Source organism: Hevea brasiliensis, chromosome 18 (assembly GCF_030052815.1).
Source record: "Hevea brasiliensis isolate MT/VB/25A 57/8 chromosome 18, ASM3005281v1, whole genome shotgun sequence".
In the NCBI taxonomy this organism is placed as follows: Eukaryota; Viridiplantae; Streptophyta; class Magnoliopsida; order Malpighiales; family Euphorbiaceae; genus Hevea; species Hevea brasiliensis.
Window position 1 is genome coordinate 3,194,250 of NC_079510.1, and position 21,003 is coordinate 3,215,252.

At 36.0% G+C, this 21,003-nt stretch overlaps 2 protein-coding genes across 2 annotated transcripts; one reads left to right on the plus strand and one right to left on the minus strand.

Annotated features, from left to right (window-relative positions):
- The first annotated feature begins 16,070 nt into the window (after positions 1 to 16,070).
- Positions 16,071 to 16,796, plus strand: LOC131176080 (uncharacterized mitochondrial protein AtMg00810-like). Its single transcript, XM_058141195.1, has one exon. It carries the CDS (start codon positions 16,071 to 16,073, stop codon positions 16,794 to 16,796), a length of 726 nt encoding a protein of 241 aa, XP_057997178.1.
- A 1,858-nt stretch (positions 16,797 to 18,654) lies between these two features.
- Positions 18,655 to 20,140, minus strand: LOC110659809 (serine/threonine-protein phosphatase PP1 isozyme 4). The gene is made up of 3 exons (XM_021817860.2): positions 19,864 to 20,140; positions 19,123 to 19,682; positions 18,655 to 19,004 (listed from the first exon to the last, which is right to left on the minus strand). The coding sequence occupies exons 1-3, from the start codon at positions 20,066 to 20,068 to the stop codon at positions 18,834 to 18,836; spliced, it is 936 nt and encodes a 311-aa protein (XP_021673552.2). The 5' UTR covers positions 20,069 to 20,140; the 3' UTR covers positions 18,655 to 18,833.
- Between the last annotated feature and the right edge of the window lie 863 nt (positions 20,141 to 21,003).

A 21,003-nucleotide genomic window follows, 5' to 3' on the forward strand; every position in this document is an offset into this window, starting at 1 on the left:
TGTAGAAGACCTTTGAGTTGCAGAGCCTCGAGGATTTGCTTGAGAGTCTCAAGATCCTTTGATGGCTCATCGATTCCTCTCATTTTTAGCCTCTCCTCAATCTCACCGTAGATAGACACGGTATGTTTAGGCTCAGGGAAGAAAATGATTGAGATAAAATAGGGTGTTCCGGTACACTGTGTGGCATATCTTGCTCGGCTACACTGTAGATGGGTAAGGGGTGTCACATAAATAAATTTTCTAGGTTGGGATTTAGGGTTCTTCAAGCTCAAAATGAGCTTTAATGGTGGTTTAAGTGAGAGAGATTTGGGAGAGGGAAGGGAGGCGGCAAAAGGGAAGAAGAAGAAGTGATTTTTGTTTTTTTTTTTTCTTTCTTTTCTTTATTTATTTTAGTTATGGAAGACCACAAAATTTCCAATTTAATAAAATAATTTAATTAATCTTTTATGACATCATTCATGATGTCACCACCTTTGACTTTTCTAACTTCTTTCTTTTTTTTTTCTATTTATTTTTTTCTATTAGTTCTTTAATTTAATTCTCGATTCCGAAATTTTCTTTTCTCCATTTTTATTTGATAGTTAGTTCAGGAGTCAGCTCTCGGGGTCAATTGACCAAATTGCCCCTCGCCGGTTCATCCCGGTTTACAAATAATTTCATATTTCTTTCGGCTCCCTAACCTAATTATTTGACTGACTTAACAGTTCTTTTTCGTGATTTTCTTTTTCCCACTGTGTTTATAAGGGTCCTAAGGACCGCAGCGTCACTTTTTACGATTTGAAATTTGAGTTTAAAATGACTTCGCAGTAGTTCCCGAGGAGGTCACTCATCGCTGTGACTCTCGGCTCGTTTAACCTCTTATGTTCTGTTTTTCTTATTTATAGTTAACTAATTAAACATTACTAATTATTTGTGTTTATGGCTTCTCCAGTTGTCTTAAGTGTGGTTCTAATCCCCTTATTTGTCCGGACCGACACCGGTCACCGGGATAGTGAAATATACCAGGCTATACCAATAGGGGTGTTACATGTCCACTCAGTATTCCACATCTCCATGCCGAGGAAGCATGTTCCTGACCCTTTACATGTGCTGCAACCAGATGTAGTAGAGTTGAATGAGAACCTGACTTTCAAAGAGCAGCCTGTAACCATAGTGGACTATCAGATGAGGCAATTAGGGTCAAAGCAGATTCCTATGGTTAAGATTTTATAGAGGAGCCAGTCAGTGGAATAATGCACCTAGGAGTCAGAGCAGAATATACGCAGCAAATACCTGTACTTATTCAATATGTAATCTTGTAATTTTATTCTGCCTTATATAAAATTCAAAGATAAATTTTTTATAAGGGGAGAAGAATGTAACATCTCTAATTTTCAAATAATTATTTTATATGTAAATATTTTATTCTAACCCTGGCATTATGGGCTTCGCGTAGGTATTTTCGTTTCGTAAAAATTCGATTGTCACTAGAATATGTAATTTTGGACTGAGCAGATAAGCTGCTGGAACCATTTCGGGAGTCAAAGTTATAGGCTACCCCACTATTTGCAGATGCTCCGGACGCATTTCAAGCATCAGAATTGGTATAGGTAAACCCAAACCCAAAGTTTCTTCAGTTATTTAATACCGGGTTTAGAATAAAAATCTATAAAATATTCGAGGGTTATTAAAAAATTATAATTCCTTTTGCAATAACTTTATAATATTGTTGAGGACCGCTGGCAAAGTTTTAGAATTTTTAGAGCTTATTTGAGTGACTTTTGCAGAATGTCCCTTTTAGGGGGCTAAAATATACTTTTTTAAGTTTGTGACTATTGCCTGGTTTAGAGGGCCAGGAGGGGCTATATGATGTTGATGAGATATGGGTTGAGATGTGTGATTTTAGAAGTATTATTTGAACCATTTTGCAGGTTGAGTAGGTCCTAGATGAAAATTGTGTCATTTTATGTCTATTTTCATCCCCAATTGGTACCATATCAATTGGACTTGTAAAATTTCAGTTTTGGTCCTTCAAAGTTGACTTGGTCATGCTGCCAGCAGCATGACCATTCAACCTCCGAATTTGGCTTCACTTCCAACAATTCAAACACAACTCATTTGTTCACAATTGACCATTTTTCACTTCAAAATAGGTCAAACATGCCATTTACTCATTTCTTGCATTTTTGGTTCACAAACCCTAAGTCCCAAAACCCTAGTTCACAATTTCTTTGCATTTAACCAAATCTAAACATTTCAATCTCATTACCACATTCACATAAGCTTGCCTAACATAATAAATTCAATCAAAACACATGCTTTTCATCACAAACCCTAGCTGCCAGAATTTCCATCTAGTCCTCCAATAATTAATTTCTTTTCATTTTAAGTTTATTTCTAAGTTAATTAAGCTATAAACACAACTAATTCAACTAGAAAATCAAATTTAGTTTACTAACCTTAGTGCAGAATTTTCTTTCCCTTCAAACCTCTTCCTTTCTTCTTTCTTTATTCTTCAATCACCTCTTCTAGTTGCCAAAACAAGCTTTAACTATGGTAGAGTAATTTTCTATGGTGAGATTTTTGGTTTTTCAAGCTCAAAGATGAGCTTTCATGGAGGCTTTAAGGGTGAGAGAGCTTTGGGAGAAAGAGAGAAAGGGAGCTACGGGAAGAAGAAGACCTTTCTAATTTTTTTTTTCTTTTATTTTCTTTTATAAATTTTGGCTTATGGAAGACCATAAAAATCTAATTTAATAATTCAATTAATTGATTTTTTTATGGCATCATGCATGAGGTCATGCATGATGTCATCACCTTTTTACTTTTTCATTTTCCTCTTTTTTTTTCTATTAGTTCTTTAATTTAATTCTCGATCCCGAAATTTTCTTTTCTCCGATTTTATTTGACAGTTAGGTCAGGAGTCAACTCTCGGGGTCAATTGACCAAATTGCCCCTCGCCGGTTCAACCCGGTTTGCAAATAATTCAATATTTCTTCCGGCTTCCTGACCTAATTATTTGACTGACTTAACAATTCTTTTTCGTGATTTTCTCTTTTCCACTGTGTTCATAAGGGTCCTAAGGACCGCATCGTCATATTTTACGGTTCGAAATTTGAGTTTAAAATGACTTCGCAGTCGTTCCCGAGAAGGTCACCCATCGCTGTGACTCTCGGCTCGTTTAACTTCTTATGTTCTGTTTTTCTTATTTATACTTAACTAATTGACAATTACTAATTATTTGTATTTATGGTTTATCTAGTTGTCTTAAATGTGGTTCTAATCTTCTTAATTGTTCGAACCGACTCCAGTCACCGGAACAGTGAAATATACCAGGCTATGCAAATAGGGGTGTTACAATTCTCCCCCCCTTAAATTAATTTCGTCCTCGAAATTTTACCTGGTATTAGTCTCTGAACAGTTGTGGGTGCTATCTCCTCATGTTCTTTTCATGCTTTTTAGTAGCTTCCTAGCCTGAATGAGGGTTCCTTAGCACTTTAACCAATACTATTTACTCATCGATTGCTCACCTCGTGTGCCAAGTTTCTTATGAGCTTCTATCATAAGTTAGATTCAAATTCATTTCAATTTTAGAGGAAAGCAAATCTATGTGCTAGTGGATCCGCTTTTCTAGGACCTCGTGTGATCCTATGGGTGAGAATTTAGTTTTACTCTTTTCTTGCTGTTGTTTTAGCAATTATTTTCTTTTGTGGTCGTTCCTTTCTTGGCCATAGGTCCATAACCATTATCTTACCACTCCATTTATGACCAAGGCCTATGTGCTATTTTGTACTATCTTGTTTGCTTTGGTTTAACTTATTTCTTTCTTGATAAAATAGTTCGAGATATCGTCACGTGTCTTAAGTAAGTTGCTTGCCTTGGTGGCAATTCCTCATCTAGTATTTTTCTCACTTCTTACTGTTCTATTTATTCTTTCTTTTTATCGATATTCTATAGCTTATTTTACACTAATGTGTAATCATTATTTTCTTTTGTACTTAACTATAACCTTGCAATATTCTAACTTTAGAGTTTTAAATCCCAGGTTAGGATTTTCAAACTCCTTTCCAATAAGAAAACTTTATCTTATCATAACTGTACCAAAATAGATGCCGTTTGCAACTATTCTTATTCTTGTGTACTATTGGGTAGTACGTAGCTCTACACAATAAATCCCCAGTCAGTACTGTAATCTGCAGCTTACAGCACAAACATCAAGAATATTGCATAGTTACTACGATACATCCCAATAGAATAAACTTCCTTATATCTTATTTCTTTTAAATTCACTAATATCTTAAACTTATGTTGATTATGGTACCCATTGACATCTATCAGCAGTAGTACCCTTACCCGCATCTAAGATAACTATATCACTATAACTTACTTTTAGGTTCTCTTTCCTTACATAATTAGGCTTACTAATTAACTTTACAAATTCTTGTGTGCTACCAAATACTTTTCATTAACAAACTCTTCCAAAATTAACTTTAAAAAGACTAGTCACTAACATATCAAAATTGATTTTTTTTTTTATACATATTCATATCTTAGTCAAGAATTGAGAAAATACCAGGAACGATGTCAGAAGTTTCATCCTCGTCCCTCTGTCGCATAGTGTATACTCTCACTGGAGCATTACCTTGTCCTGGTTGATTTACAGTATTCTGACTTCCAAGCATACTACCCCTACCTCTGCCTCCGCCTCTACCAACTGCTGGTGAACTCTTCGGGGTAGAAACTTGAGCTAATCCTTTTGACGTGGAAAATGATCCATAACGGCGTGGACTTATGCAATCCTTAGCAAAATGACCAGTCCCTCCACAATTGAAACATGCTCCTACAGCTCTATAACATACTCCACTATGTGGTTTACCACAAGTCCGGCAAAGTCGATCCGACAGTGTTTTTCTGCGTGTCTGTTGAGTTTGTTGATCGGATTGGGATGGTTTCTGTCTAGAAGATATACTTCTACCCGATTTGCGCGAGCTAGATCCTCCAAAATGTTTTCTTTTCCCAGAGCCACTCTCAGTAGCTTGACTAGTTACCTTTTCAATTTTCTCTTTCTCTTATGTACTCTTTTTCACTGCCCATTCTGATTCTAACCTTTCCAGTTCTAGGGCTTGTGAAATCAATTCAGAAAAATTCTGGTGTCGAAACCCTACCACTTGCATTCTCAAGCTAGGCCTCAACCCAGCCTCAAACCTCTTACACCGATCTCTGGGGGTGGAGACTAAGCTTCCAGCATAATGGCTTAGCCTTGAAAAGTCCCACTCATACTCTGCTACAGTTCTATCCCCTTGCTTCAAACTTAAAAACTCTTGCAGCTTCATGTCTACATAAGTATCAGGGACCCACTTTTGCCTAAATTCCCTTAAAAAGTCTGCCTATGTGAGGACTGGTGGCTCTACCAGACTGTAGGGGATGGTCTTCCACCACTCATATGCATCTCCGTGCAGAAGTGATACTGAATATTCAAACTTCAACTCTTCAGCACATTGTAATTTTCTGAAAACTCGTTCCATCCTCTCTAACCACTGTTCTGCTTCCAGTGGATCCACTGTTCCTTTGAATTCTATAGCCCCAAATTTCATTAACTTCTCATATTGCCGAGCCGGTGACTGTGGTTGTGCTACAGGTGCTTGCATCTGAGCTTGGGGTGGCACATTTCTCGCCATTTGCTGAAAAAATGCAGCCATCTGCTGTGCAAACTGAGCAGGGAACTGCGGTGCTGGAGTAGGAGCTGGAGTGGCTGACCCACTCACGTTCTGGAGTGCTGGGGCTTCCCCTTGAACCTCAGCCTCAACAGATTGTTCTTCGGAATGATCTCCTCCTTCCATTCCGTTTTCCCAAATTTTTACTTCCTGAGATCAAACACAAGGAGATTGACCTCCGTTAGTGCATATTCATGATGTAAATATGTCATATGTATCAATTAAAGACACTTGAGCAGTTGTACTTATCAAAGAAATATTCACATGCATAGTCAAAATTTATTGAAAAACCATGCTCTGATACCACTAAACATGTCACACCCTACTCGTAAGATGTAACATGTTCCCGTAGTACACCTAATGAATTACCGTTAATCTAATTAATTTTAAAATCTTAAATGGCAAATACAGATCCAAAAACATATTAAAAGAGTTTTAATATGTTGTTTATCATTGAAATCAAATAGATAAAAATAAATCTTGCATGATGCATGTGACCCTAGGTGAAAATTTTTGAATTCAATGGTATAAACTTGTGTTTTTCTCGCTTCCGTTCCATCAATTGGTATTAGAGCCACTATATTTTCCATTTAGATTGATGTTTATATAATTTAATTGTGTGTTTGATCATAAGATCAAAAATTTATTGCTGGTTGCAAAGTCAAGGTGGCAGCACAAATGATGAACACCATGGTGCGCATGGTTGATGCATCACAATGGTGTGCAAAGGTAAATGGATGGTGAATGTGCAATTGTTGTATGATCTAAGATCCATTTTATGTCTAATTAAATTATTTAATTAGATTTTTTATCACACAATTAAATTATGATTCAAATCAGAATTTTAAAAATTGTTTGAATGTGATTCAAATCTGAATTTTAAAAGTTGTTTGAATGTGATTCAAATCTGAATTTTTAAAGTTATTTGAATCATATTTAAATCTGATTTTTTAAAATTGATTGAATAAAATTCAGATCTGATTTTTTTAAAAATATTTGAATGTGATTCAAATCTGATTTTTTAAAAAATGTTTGAATGTGATTCAAATCTGAATTTTTAAAGTTGTTTGAATGTGATTCAAATCTGAATTTTTAAATTTGTTTGAATGAGATACAAATCTGAATTTTTAAATTTATTTGAATCATATTCAAATCTGGATTTTTAAGTTGAATATGAGATATTCAATTTAATTTAAGTATGTATGTTTTATTTAATTGTTAAATAGTGATATGCATGATGGATGATCATGGACTATAAAAGACCAATGTAATTGGATTTATTTCTTTTATGTTTCTTTGGGATTGTAAATTAATTAATTTATTTTAATTTATTTTGGGCATGTATTATTAAGTTTGTAATAATTTTTGGGTTGTAATTTCATTTATTTAAGTTCTTGTAAATTCGCCTTGGTATGCCAAGGATTACCATGTAATATTGGATTGCAAGAAGTTCAAGGAGGTCAAGAGCATTGGTGGGACCAGTGGGAGGAATTCAAGATCAAGTGTTGATTATGTACTCCTTCAGCAACTCTTGTAAAATGAATGAATGAATGAAATGCACCTAGGAATGCCCTGATTCAATTCTTGGTGGCTCAGAATTAAATCCCTTAGAAAGTCCATGATCATACCATATTTACTGCTTATCCATGAATGCATGAGATGTATGGGAATGTATGCAATTATATGATATATGCATGCTAAATGGATAATGTGCAAAGTGAGACCTTAATAGTAATTAGAATGACCATAAAATCTTCCAAACAAATGATTAAGTTGGAAATGCTATAATTAAAGTAATTATAACATAGCCCCTCCTCCATTGGGGCAATTATTTTAAGAAATTTTAAATAGTTGCATAAGATGCAATTAATTTAAGAGATTTTCTTAAGATTAATTGTTAAGCATGAGATGTTGTAAATATGTAAATGGTTTAGTGGCCAATATTGGATGTACCTGAGGACATTAAAATTATTTGCATAATTACTGGCTCAATGGGATCAACTTAACTAATGCAAGATAAGTCAATAATGGATGTACCTGAGATTTTGAGCATTAGGGGCTAGGTAAAGGATTGAACCTCACATGAGATGTGATGGGCAAGGAGTTGCTCACTTATAGTTTATTGTAATTCCAATAATGGATGTACCTGAGGATGATCAATAGAATTATAAGATTCAATCACCCACTAGAAATCCATCCAACTAGGATTTCCGTTTCCTACTTTGGAAGTGTAGGATTCGCTAAGTTAGTGGGAGGACCAATTTGATTAAAAGACCATAATCATTTTGGTTAATTACATGATACATTTACTAATTAATCTGGTTATTTTCTGCAATTAATTTTCTGATAAAAATGAGCACAAAACAACCACCACCATCCAATATCCTTGCAAGCATACTTGATCACAATAGGTTGACAGGACCTAATCTGTCTGATTGGCTAAGAAATTTGAAACTTGTCCTGAACCTTGAACATATAGGATATGTTCTAGATTCAAATGTTCCTGGTCCCTTACCTCCAGAGGCCACACAAGAGGAACATGAAACTTTGGACAAGTGGAAGGAGCATGATATGAGAGCTAAGTGTTACATGCTTGCTTCCATGAGTAATGAGTTACAGAAGCAACATGAGAACATACAGAGTGTGAGTGAGATCCTCCTTCACCTACAAGAGTTGTATGGTGAGCACAGCAGGAATGCTAAGTATGAGATATCTAGACAACTATTCCGTATGAGGATGTCTGAGGGACAGAATGTTGGGGATTATGTCCACAAGATGATTCGGCTGATTGAGCAGTTGGAACATCTTGACTTCAACATGGATTTCCAACTACAAACTGATTTGATACTTCAGTCCCTTCCTGAGTCTTTTGGGAATTTTGTGACAAATTTTCATATGACTAAACAGGAATGCACCTTAGCTGGTTTACTCAACATGCTGGTTATTGCCCAAAAGAATATGCCAGGCAATAAAGGAAAAGAGGTAGCTTTGGTTGCATCTTCTTCTGCTGGAAAGTCCAACAAGAATAAGGGCAATAAGAAAAAGAAACCTCAGATTCCTGGTCCTTCCAAGAAAATAGCTAAACAGAAAAGGAAGACTAAAGCTGATGGAGGCAAAGGAAAGTGTTTCCACTGCCAAAAGGATGGGCACTGGAAAAGGAACTGCCCAAAGTATCTTGCTTCTCTGAAGGACAAGAAGGATACACCTTCGGAAGGTATGTCCATATCTTGTTATTTAGATTCTGATGATACTCATAGTTCATCTACAGCTTGGGTTTTAGATACTGGTGCCAGTTCTCACATTTCTAATGATATGCAGGAACTAGCAAATAGTAGCAGCTTGCGTTTTCAAGATATTAGAGTCCGGATTGGCAATGGCTCAACTGTTGAAGCTTTAGCCATAGGATCTAAATCTTTTTACATGTTTGGACATGTTTTGTGTTTGGATAATATTTTATATGTACCTGATGCTTTTAAGAACATCATTTCTATATCTAGTTTGACTAAAAATGGCTATGAATTTCAGTTCACAGATGATGTTTGCAATATTTATTTTGGAAATAAATATGTTGGTTCGGGTTATATGAATGATGGTCTTTATTATTTGGATAATAATGATAAACACAAATTGAATGCAAGTGATCTAAAAGAATACAATGCCATGGTGAAAACCAACTCAAGTTCAAAATATATTTGGCACTTAAGGTTATGTCATGTTGCAGAAGATAGGATTGCAAAATTGGAGAAAATGGGGATTCTATCCTCTTTGGGCTCTGAGCCTACTCCAACTTGTGAATCTTGCCTTCAAGGCAAAATGACTAGATCACCCTTTGTTGGACAAGGGCTAAGAGCTGAAAATATTTTGGAGCTAATACATAGTGATGTATGTGGTCCGTTTAAAGAAATGGCTAGAGGGGGCTTTCATTATTTTGTAACAACCCGTTTGCATAGCCTGGTAGATTTCACTGTTCCGATGACCGGTGTCGGTCCGGACAATTAAGGAGATTAGAGCCACACTTAAGACAACTTGAGAAACCATAAACACAAATAATTAGTAATGTTTAATTAGTTAACTACAAATAATAAAAACAGAACATAAGAGGTTAAACGAGCCGAGAGTCACAGCGATGAGTGACCTCCTCGGGAACGACTGCGAAGTCGTTTTAAACTCAAATTTCGAACCGTAAAAAGTGACGCTGCGGTCCTTAGGACCCTTATGAACACAGTGGAAAAGAGAAAATCATGAAAAAGAACTGTTAAGTCAGTCAAATAATTAGGTCAGGCAGCCGGAAGAAATATTGGATTATTTGCAAACCGGGATGAACCAGCGAGGGGTGATTTGGTCAATTGACCCCGAGAGCTGACTCCTGACCTAACTGTCAAATAAAATTGGAGAAAATAAAATTTCAGAATCGAGAATTAAATTAAAGAACTAATAGAAAAAAAAATAAATAGAAAAAAAGAAAAGGAAAGAGGTTGGAAAAGTCAAAGGGATGACATCATGTATGATGTCATAAAGGTTTAATTTAAATTATTTTATTAATTGGGAATTTTGGTCTTCAAAAAGGGATAAACATAAAAGAAAACAAAAAGAAAAAAAAAATTAAAAACCTCATTTTCCATCTTCCTTGCCGCCCCACTTTTTTCTTCATTTCACCATTGCCCATCCTCCATTAAAGCTTGCACTCAAGCTTTATTCCTCCACTCAACCTTAATAACTCCCTTAAAAACCTCCCTAGAACTTGTTATTGCAACTTAAGAAGGAGATTACAAGAAGAAAGAAGAGTTAAGATAGGGTTTTGAAGCTTTGAGAAAGGTTAGTATATTAAACTCCTTATTTTTTTCATTTAGATGCATCATTAGTTGTTGAAATAGCTTGTAATGTGTTAAAATGAAATAAAAATGTGGGGAAGAACAAACTGAATTTTGGGGCAGCTTGAGAGGAGTATGGCTTGCATGAATATGATGCAATTGAATGAGTTTAGAAACTCTACTTAGTTAAATGATTAACATCAAAACCATTAGAAGTAGTTAAATGCATGAAAGTGATGAGTTAGGGTTTTGAATGCTAGGGTTTATGAACCAAAATTTGGAGAAATGCATAAATGGCATGTTTAACCTATTGTGGAATGAAATAATGGTCAATTATGACCAAATAAGTTGTGTGGGAATAGTAGGAAATTAAACCAAATTCGTAGGTCATGCTGCAAACCCACTTTGAAGGACCAAAACTTAAATTTTACAAGTCCAATTGATATGCCACCAATTGGAGATGAAAATAGACATAAAAGATCCCTGAAATAGAAGTGGTTCGGTCTCTGCCTCGATAAGAAAAGCCACCACCACCTCCACCGGTTGCTTTGAGTGCGGAAGGGGGTCCTTCCCAACCTACTTCGCGGACCCTTTCCCGCGGCGCTCAAGTCCTGATTCACTCCCTGGAGAAGAACCAATCTGTACGGGAGAATTCGGGCTTGGCAAAGGTTCTAGGAGCTTCCATCTGCCTCCAGGAGGATCGGAACAGGCTGACCCAAGGCAATATCGATGACCTCCTGACCCAGACGATGAGCTTGAGCGTGGAGAGCTTAGTGAACCAGCATATTATCAGGGAAAAGGCTCATCATTTGAAGCAGAGGATCCAGAAGATGAGTCAGGAAGCGGCTTCTGCCCGAGCTCAACTTTCATCCGCCCGGGAATATATAGCTGAAATTGAGGGGCGGATGAAATTCTATGAGGATAAATTGACCGAGCAGGCTCATGCTCTTGAAGAAGCTCGAGCGCTCCGAGCTGCTGATGTCGCTTGCCTCACTGAAGAACTTAGAGCGAAAGAAGAAGAGGCAGTGACGAGGGAGGCCAGTGCTTATGTGAACGCCCACGGGGACCTTTTGGCTGAGCTCAAGAAGCGTTATCCCGAGGAGGACTTTTCCTGGATGGTGGACCTGGCTCCCCAAGACGAAGAGGAGAGCGAGGAGGAAGCTGAGGGAGATAGAGAGGGTGAGCGAAATGTAGAACAGGCTGGGGGTGATCCTCCAGCCGAATGACTTGTATTTTATTTTGAAATGAAATGAAATTCTCTCTTTTGTTCAATGACTGGATGTGATCGGAAAGTATCTAAATTGCACAAGCGCCTGACTGTCTGAACCAATTAGAACATCAAACTTAAAAGTGATTATTAATCTAAGTATAAGAGGTCAGAAAAACATTGTAAGCATGAGATCGGCTGAGAACAAACACTGAACGGGACTCAAGATTATTAAAATTGGAAACCTGATTTGAACACTTAAGATCGGAAGCAACATTAAGCCGAATTAAAACCTTAATTTTATTAAACAATTATCCGCAATATTTATAAAAAGGAGATCAGAAATAAGACTGGATGGCACGAAGACCTAATGTTGATTTGATTTCGTTTGACGAGAGATCGAAAATTTGATTGACTGGCCAGAAGACCTGATAATTGGTTTGAGAGATCGGTAAGGATTTGAACGACATGGAGACTTGGTAGTGGTTCAATTTCTTTGAAGAGAGACCGGAAATGTGATTGACTAACAAGGAGACTTGGTGTCGGTTTGATCCCTATGAAGAAAGATCGAAAATGAATGGAGACTTGGTGCTGGGGATCGATTTCGGGGTTCGACCAAAATATGTTGTCGATACTACATGTACCTTCAAATTTTGGTCTTCAATGCAGCTTTGGAAGGTAACCTTTTCTTCCTTTATCTCATTTAATTCATCCTGTGTTATCTTAAAATGTCATCCTTTCTTTAAAAGCACAAATCCATCATGAATTCCTTGAGTCTTTTTCTTTGTTCTTTGAAAAGCACAACACTTCAAACAAGGTTAGTTTGATTCTAGTTGAGTTTTGTTATCATCAAAATCTATGCTCCTTTGAGCTTATGGTGTCAACACAGCTTTTGCTCATTTACAAAATTTATTGGCTAAATTCTTCATGGTATCAGAGCACAACCTGTGCTACTGATAGATTGTTCTTCTTAGTAAAATACAACCCTCTAATTACCTTTCTTTCATTCTGCCCTTAAGCCGTTCTAGAGAATGGCTGATATAACCGAGACATCTAGGACTAGGACTGGCATTGGCACTGGTACTCAGGCTACTATCAGTGAAAATGGTGTTCTTCATCTACACAACTCTGACCACCCAGGCATGATACTTGTAAGTGCCCCTCTGACTGGGAAAAAATATTTATCATGGAGTAGATCCATAGTGCTTGCTTTGAGGGCCAAGGACAAGCTTGGATTTGTTGATGGGAGCTGTGAAATGCCTGCTGTTGGTCCTGCTACACTGGACAAATGGAAAAGGGTGGATAGCATGGTGACCTCCTAGATCCTGAGTTCTATCTCAAAAGAGTAGGTGGATGCCTTTATCTATACTGCTTCATCCAAAGATCTATGGGAAGAAATCAAATAGAGGTTTGGAGAAAGTAATGGACCTCTTCTCTATCAACTCAAAAGAGAGATAAGCAATCTGACTCAATCAAATGCATCTGTTATGGTTTATTTTACTAAACTTAAAAAATTATGGGATGAATTGTCATGCCTTAAGCCTTTACCTATTTGTAAATGTGGGGCTTCAAAACAAATGGATGAGATTAATAGTGAGGACAAGCTTATACAATTTTTGATGGGTTTGAATGAAACTTATGATCAAACTAGAAATCAAATTCTCTTGATGGACCCCTTACCAAGTGTGAACAAAGCTTATTCCATGGTGTTAAGGGTGGAAAAGCAAAGAGAAGTTCACATTGATTCAAGTGATGAATTTAATTCTGTCATGGCAGTAAAGGGACAGTTCCAGAAGGAGAAATCTCAAGGCAAGAAGAAGAAATTTAGAAAAAGGGAAAATAGATCCTGTGATTACTGTAATGGAAATGGCCACACACGAGAAACGTGTTTTAAGCTAAATGGTTATCTAGAATGGTTTACTAAACTTAAACAAAAGAAAGGGAAAGGCAAGGGTAATATAGCAGCAAATGCATATGAAAAGGTAGCTGAAATTGAGGGCAAGACTGAGCAGAAAATTGAGAAGGCTAGTGTTGACTGGTCAAGCATAATCTAGTAGGAAATAGTCAAGTACATGCAAAACCAAAACCCTACTGTTAATGAGGCAAGCTGTAGGTAAAAATCCATGTAGCTACTCTTCTAGCAATAATGGTGAGGAAAGAGGCTCTTGGATAGTAGATTCAGGAGCTTCCATACACATGAGTCATGACTTCACTCTTTTTCATAACCCTATAAAATTAAATGGCCATAGCACAATTACCTTACTAGATGAAATCACAAGGCAAGTTTTGCGCAGTGGAACCATTAACTTGAGCCCAAAAATACACCTATACAACACACTCTACACACCAAGCTTCAAACACAATCTATTGTCAGTCAGTGCACTTGCCAAAACTTCCAAAATAAATGTTAAATTCGTCACTAATTACTGCCTTTTACAGGACCAAGTGACTGAGGAAGTGATAATAAGGGGGGAGCAGCAAGGAGGATTATACATAATAAGTAGTAGGTCTCTTAGAAATAAGCGTAATCCTGGATTTTCTGGTAGCAGGTATGTTCCTACTTCTAAGACTCACTGTACTGAACCTCTTTTGCAAATGAATGAAGTTTACCAATCTTCTGTTACACCTAATTCTTTTGAATTGTGGCATTCCAGACTTGGACATATTTCAAGCACCAAATTATTAGATATCACCTCAATAAAACCAACGAATCAAGATCATCAAATATGTGAGATATGCCCACTTGCCAAACAACAAAGGCTTAGTTTTCAAAAGAGTAAAATTGCAACAGAATCTATTTTTTACTTAATTCATATTGATTTATGGGGACCATACTTAGTGCATTCTATTTCACAATCCAAATATGTTCTTACTATTATTGATGATTTTTCAAGAGTGACTTGGACATACCTGTTACATGATAAAACTAGAGTTTGCAACACACTTTCTGAATTTTTACTCATGATACAAACGCAATTTCAGAAGCAAGTCAAGGTGATTAGATTAGATAATGGCATAGAATTTGTAAATCAATAGTGCACAATTCTTTTCAAATCAAAGGGAATAATAAATCAAAGAACTTGCCTTTACTCTCCACAACAAAATGGAGTTGTGGACAGAAAGCATAAGCATTTGCTTCAAGTGGCAAGAGCTTTGATGTTTACTTCTAATCTACCAAAGAGTTTTTGGGGGGAAAGTATTTTAACTGCTACTTACCTCATAAGCAGGATGCCAAGCACATTTTTAAATCGAAAAACTCCATATGAAGTTTTGTTTAATAAAGTACCAAATTATGACCATCTCAAAATTTTTAGCTGCCTATGTTTTACAACTAACATTAAACCACAAAAACATAAGTTTGAGCAAAGGGCTTTAAAATGTGTTTTCATTGGATATGCCTCTGGTTTCAAGGGCTATAAATTATATGATTTGCAAAACAAGGCAATTATTATTTCAAGGGATGTGGTATTTTATGAAAATTGCTTTCCATACTCAAGTGGAAATTCTAATGAGCAACTTGATGATGGTGTCACCCCTCTGTCATTTTTTGAAACTGAATCACCACCACCAACATATTTTCATCCTACTTCTGGTCAAACACCTGACCTACATGAGTCACGAATTACCTCTACAACATTACCTATTGCAGACATTGATTCACTTTCTTCCCCTTCCACTAATGACCCTCCCTTAGATTTAGAATCCACTACTATTATACCTATCAAAAGGAGTACAAGGACTACTATAAGACCTAGTTGGCTTAATGATTTTGTTGCTCACATTGAAAATGGAAACTCAAGTGCTGCCCCACTTGCTAACACTTCCAATGATCCTGCAAGTACAATTTCTTTACCCACTATCCCTTATTTTATTTCTAACCCTTAACATAGTCATGACTATATAAACTTCATAGCAAATGTGTCTACCATACATGAGCCATAGACTTACCACCAAGCTAGGGAGGACAACAATTGGATGCTTGCAATGCAAACTAAATTAGAGGCACTAGAGAAGAACAATACATGGGTACTTACCACCCTTCCACAAGGGAAAAAGGCCATAGCATCTAAATGGGTATACAAAGTAAAGTACAGACCAGATGGGACAGTTGATAAATATAAGGCTAGATTGATTGCCAAGGGATATAACCAATTAGCAGGGATTGATTATCATGACGGCTTTTCTCCAGTGGCTAAATTAGTCAATGTGAGATTACTTTTGGCTGTAGCTACAAAGTTCAACTGGCCTATACATCAACTTGACATCAACAATGCATACTTGCATGGATATCTAGATGAAGATGTGTACATGCAGCCCCCAGAAGGATATACTAAAGCAGCTCAGGGATAAGTATGTAAGCGCATGAAAAGTCTCTATGGCCTTAAGCAGGCAGGGAGACAATGGAATAAAGAACTGACTGCCAAATTACAGAGTTTTGGATTCCACCAATCTGCATTTGATCATTGCCTATTTACTATAGGTTCTGGAAATGATTTTCTAGCCTTACTTGTCTATGCAGATGATTTGTTGATTACAGGAGCAAATGAGGAAAGAATTATAGCAGTTAAGCAATTTATGGATAAACAGTTCACAATTAAGGACCTGGGGTATGTGAAGTACTTTATGGGGCTTGAATTTGCCAGGTCAGAAAAGGGGATGTTTCTAAATCAACGAAAATGCATCCTAGATATTCTCCAGGATGCAGGTTTACAAAATGCCAAGATAGCTACCTACCCCTTGCCCAAGGGATTAAAATTAGGCAATGAAGTAGGAGAATTGCTACAAAACCCCGATAAATACAGATGGCTAGTGGGAAGATTGTTGTACTTGGGGCTTACGAGGCCAGATATCTCTTATGCAACTCAGCAGCAATGTCAATTTATGCAAGCCCCTCGAAGAACTCATTGGGATGCTGCCATCCTTGTGTTAAAATACTTGAAGGGATGTCCATCGAAGAGCTTGTTTTATCCATCAAATAATGATTTAAAGCTTAGAGCCTTTTGTGATGCAGATTGGATATCTTGCCCTATTTCCAGGAAATCGATAACTGGGTTCTATATCTTCCTTGGGCCCTCCTTAATCTCATGAAAAGCTAAAAAGCAATCCACCATCAATCGATCCTCGACTGAACTAGAGTATAGGAGCATGGCGATGACGGTTTGTGAATTACAATGGATTAGCTATCTTGTAGGTGAATTTGGTTTACAGATACCCTTTCCAATTGCTTTGCATTGTGAGAATAAAGCGGCAGAACAGATTGTTGCTAACCCAATCTTCCATGAGTGGACTGAACACCTTGAAATCGATTGTCATGTGGTCCGAGATCAGCTGACTAAAGATTTTATCAGCACCGTGCATGTACCATCCCGGCACCAACTCGTCGACATCTTCACAAAGCCTCTGGCTTCAGTTTTATTTAACGAGCACCTCTTCAAGATGGGAATACATGACATCCATGTGTCTCCATCTTGAGGGGGGGCCTAATGGGATTAAAACGATGTGTATGAGATGGGTGAAAGTGGACCAGCAGTTAATTTTTTACAAGCCTATCTAGCTTTGGCTTGGGTCTAGTTCAGTTCTGCAACTCCATTATTCCTTAGGCCCAATTTACCCCTGCAATTTCTCTCAAAACATCGAAGCAGCAGAGAATCAATCACTCCCACATGCTGCTCATTCCAGCTAAGAATGGCGTTACAAGTTGTTGTAAATTAGTTAGAATCACCTGTAAATGCGGGAGGGTAGCATAGAGATTTCTTCTAAAATAGCTTCGAGAGCATTCTTTTACTTGTATATAAACATACCATTATTCAATGAAACATATAGCTTTTGCTCATTTACAAAATTTATTAGTTAAATTCTTCAGACATAAGTGCAAAAAGAGAATATATGCATGAAAGAACCCGCTGATGTTTATATGGGTGGACCACCGCAAATCTTAACGGGAGCTTTGAGCTCAAGCAAATTAGGCTGTTGAAGAAAGATATCCTTAGAAGCTAGACACAGCTTTCTTATCTCAGTCTCCAAGAGCTCCACCAGCTGTTTGCCTGGTCTCGCTGATCGGACCTTTGTTAGCCTTTCGATTATATAATCCACTTCGGATGGGTCAATGTACGCCAGCCTTTCCGCGGCCATTGGATATCCAATGTTTTCTTTTAACAACAAAACCCAAGAAGCCAGAATGATTAAAAAATTAAACATTTACTTAAATAAAAAATGTGATAGATACGAAATTCTAATTCTATTCAATAATATCATTATTTTATTTTTTTATAAATTTGTAGCTTTTCTTTAAGAAAAATATTAATAACAGGTAAGATTTAACTAAATATTAAAATTAAAATTTTGAATTTTTTTATCTAATTTAAGTATAACAAGCACTTTATTGGTTACAAATTTATAGATTTAAAAAAAAAAATTATTGATGTTGATAAAAATATAACTTTAATCGAGCTTAGAATTTATTTTTATATATACACAAATTTTTGTTTATTTTATTTTCAATAAAAATAAAAAAATTATATTTTCAAATTATTTTCAGATATGATAAATTAAAAAATAATTTATATTAAAAACATTGATTAAAATTATCAAAATTTCATTTAAATTTTAGCTAATTTAGGTAAATAAACTAAAACTAACAATAATTTTACAATATTGATAAAATTAATTAAATTAAAAATTTAAATAAAATTGAAAAATTTTTTTATAGTTTATTTTAATTAATTAGTCGTATTTTTAAATAATTTTTATTAATAAAATATTTTAATTGATAAATTTATTAAATATTTAAAAGATAATATTCATACAAATCATTTAGACTTTATTTTAATAGAAGTTAAAAGCATATGCCCAAGTATAACCAAATGCAAATTCTTAGTTGGACCAAGTGCAATCTTTATTAGAGGATAAATATAATGATTGATCTTTGAACTCAATTCCACAAGCATACAAACAATGCATATTCTTCATTAATATAGAGAAAATGGCTTGCGTTAAAGAAGAAAGAAAACTGAGATGGGGCAAAAAGAAGATACAAACAAGAATCCACAAACGAACACAAAACGCATAAACAACATAAGCATTATCATCATCTGCAATGTCTAGGGATCAAAGATGCTGCATCTGTCATTTTTTTTTTTTTCTCAAAACAGGCTTCAAAATGTGAATGGTGCACATCAGATTTTCATCTATGCTCATCATGGCACCAACATTATCATATTCACCACGATAGTTGGGAGCTGAAAAAATAGTGACAAGCCGCCTTCCTGCAAAGAATTCATACCCATCCTCCACAAACTAAAACCCATACAACCCCCGAGAGAGAAAAAAAAAAAAGTGAGATAGAATCATGTCAGTGTCCAGAAAGAGAAGAATCATAAACAAACGTACGAAAGGAGGTAAGCTGGTAAATAACCTGATTTGCACGACAGACAAGATCTAAATCATGCTTTGTCAAGAATTCTGACACCTTATCAGGACCAAAAGTATATGAAACTCCTCTGTCATTCATTCCCCAACCCTGAATATCTCTACAAGGATCTGACCAGAGCAAATCGCATAGTAAACCAGTGTCTGGAACATCAGTTGGTCTAGGCAAATTTCTAATTTGATCCAAATTTGCCAAATCAGGGGAAAGACCGCCATGCATGCACAATATTTTCTTATCTATTAGTGCCGCAACAGGAAGGCAATTGAAGCAGTCAGTAAAGATTTTCCAAAGCCTCACATTATAACGCCGTTTACATTCATCATAAAATCCATATATCCGATTCATAGAAGCACATTCATGGTTTCCTCTCAGAAGAAAGAAGTTCTCTGGATATTTGATCTTATAAGCAAGCAAAAGGCATATTGTCTCCAAACTTTGCTTCCCATGGTCAACATAGCTCCCTAAAAATAAGTAATTGGCTTCAGGGGGATAACCACCACACTCAAAAAGCCCTAATAAATCACAATATTGGCCATGAATGTCCCCTGAAACACAGAAAAAAAAAATCTTAAAAGCGGTGTTTCGGTTGCCTCACCGTTTCTCATTTCCAATTAATTGTGAAATAAGGGCATGAGGAAGCTAGAGCAGAAATAGATCTACAAAGACAAGAATGCGAAGAGAGCATGTATTCATGATAGAACTCGTTGATGTTTATATATGGCCTACCGCAAATCTTGATGGGAGGTTTGATCTCAAGCAAATTAGGCTGTTGAAGAAAGATGTCCTTAGAAGCTAGACACAGCTTTCTGATCTCAGTCTCCGAGAGCTCCACCAGCTGTTTGCCTAGCCTAGCTGATCGGACCTCCGTTAGCCTTTCGATTATGTAATCCAGTAAGGCAGGGTCTATGCCCGCCTGCCTTTGTGTGGCCATTGGATCTCCTACTCCCTGGGCTCTGTTTTCTTTTAACACCAAGAAATCAAGAAATTAGAATGTTTAAGAAAACGATTTTTTGCAAATTCTGAAATATGCAGGCAAAAGGAAGTTATAAATTGGAGCAAGAGGTTTTAAGTGAGAAGCTTGTGTCTTTATACAAGGAAGGGAAAGGATTTCCATAAAATTCGTGTATGATATTTGATAATTTAACTGTAAAAGTAAATGTACAAAATTTTACTTTTTTGGCATAATGGCATATCGAGTATTAAACTTAATTAGCCTTTCTAAAATTTTTTGTTTATATATGTAAGCTTTTTCTTTCTATAATAATAATAATAATAATAATAATAATATACATTTTTTTTACAAATTTCTAGTATCATTACAATATATATAAAAGGCCTAATCTACAACAAAGCCAAACCTTTATGTGATTTTGTAATTTAATTCAAAACTTTTAACTTTTTTTACAAAATAAGGCAAAATTAAATGATTTACAGAAATTCTATCTAGTTTTAAAATCTATTTTGAGCGAGTGTGTCTCTGTGGCATACCATGTGGATTATTTTATTATAAAAATATAAAACCACTTAACATAAGATATAATAATTAAAAAAAATTAATCTCTCTCTCTCTGTGAAAAGCTTCCTAAATCAGAATCTGCACTATAAATACATATTAAACCAAAATCAGAATCCAGCATATTTTATCAAAACTTGATCCTCAGTATGGCCTATGTAAGTTACTGAATTCAATTCTATCATAATATCCTTTTGGAAATGTAGAGTACTAATATTATCCCACAGCGTTGGATTTCTTGGACTTGGACGCTAGTGTTATTCTCCCCTGATATATGCTCTAATGGTGAGTTCAACAGAAATTGCCATTAGACCTGTAGCTGTTGCTGTCCTCTATGATCTGAAAAATAGATG

What these genes read in the sequence shown, in the direction of transcription:
- LOC131176080 (XM_058141195.1), top strand. Translation starts at nt 16,071, where the DNA reads ATGAAAAGTCTCTATGGCCTTAAGCAGGCAGGGAGACAATGGAATAAA.
- LOC110659809 (XM_021817860.2), bottom strand. Translation starts at nt 20,068, where the DNA reads ATGGCCACACAAAGGCAGGCGGGCATAGACCCTGCCTTACTGGATTAC. An exon ending in ACCTCCCATCAAGATTTGCG is followed by an intron (nt 19,683 to 19,863) that starts GTAGGCCATATA and finishes TCTGTGTTTCAG; the next exon opens with GGGACATTCATGGCCAATAT. An exon ending in TTGTCTGTCGTGCAAATCAG is followed by an intron (nt 19,005 to 19,122) that starts GTTATTTACCAG and finishes TATGGGTTTTAG; the next exon opens with TTTGTGGAGGATGGGTATGA.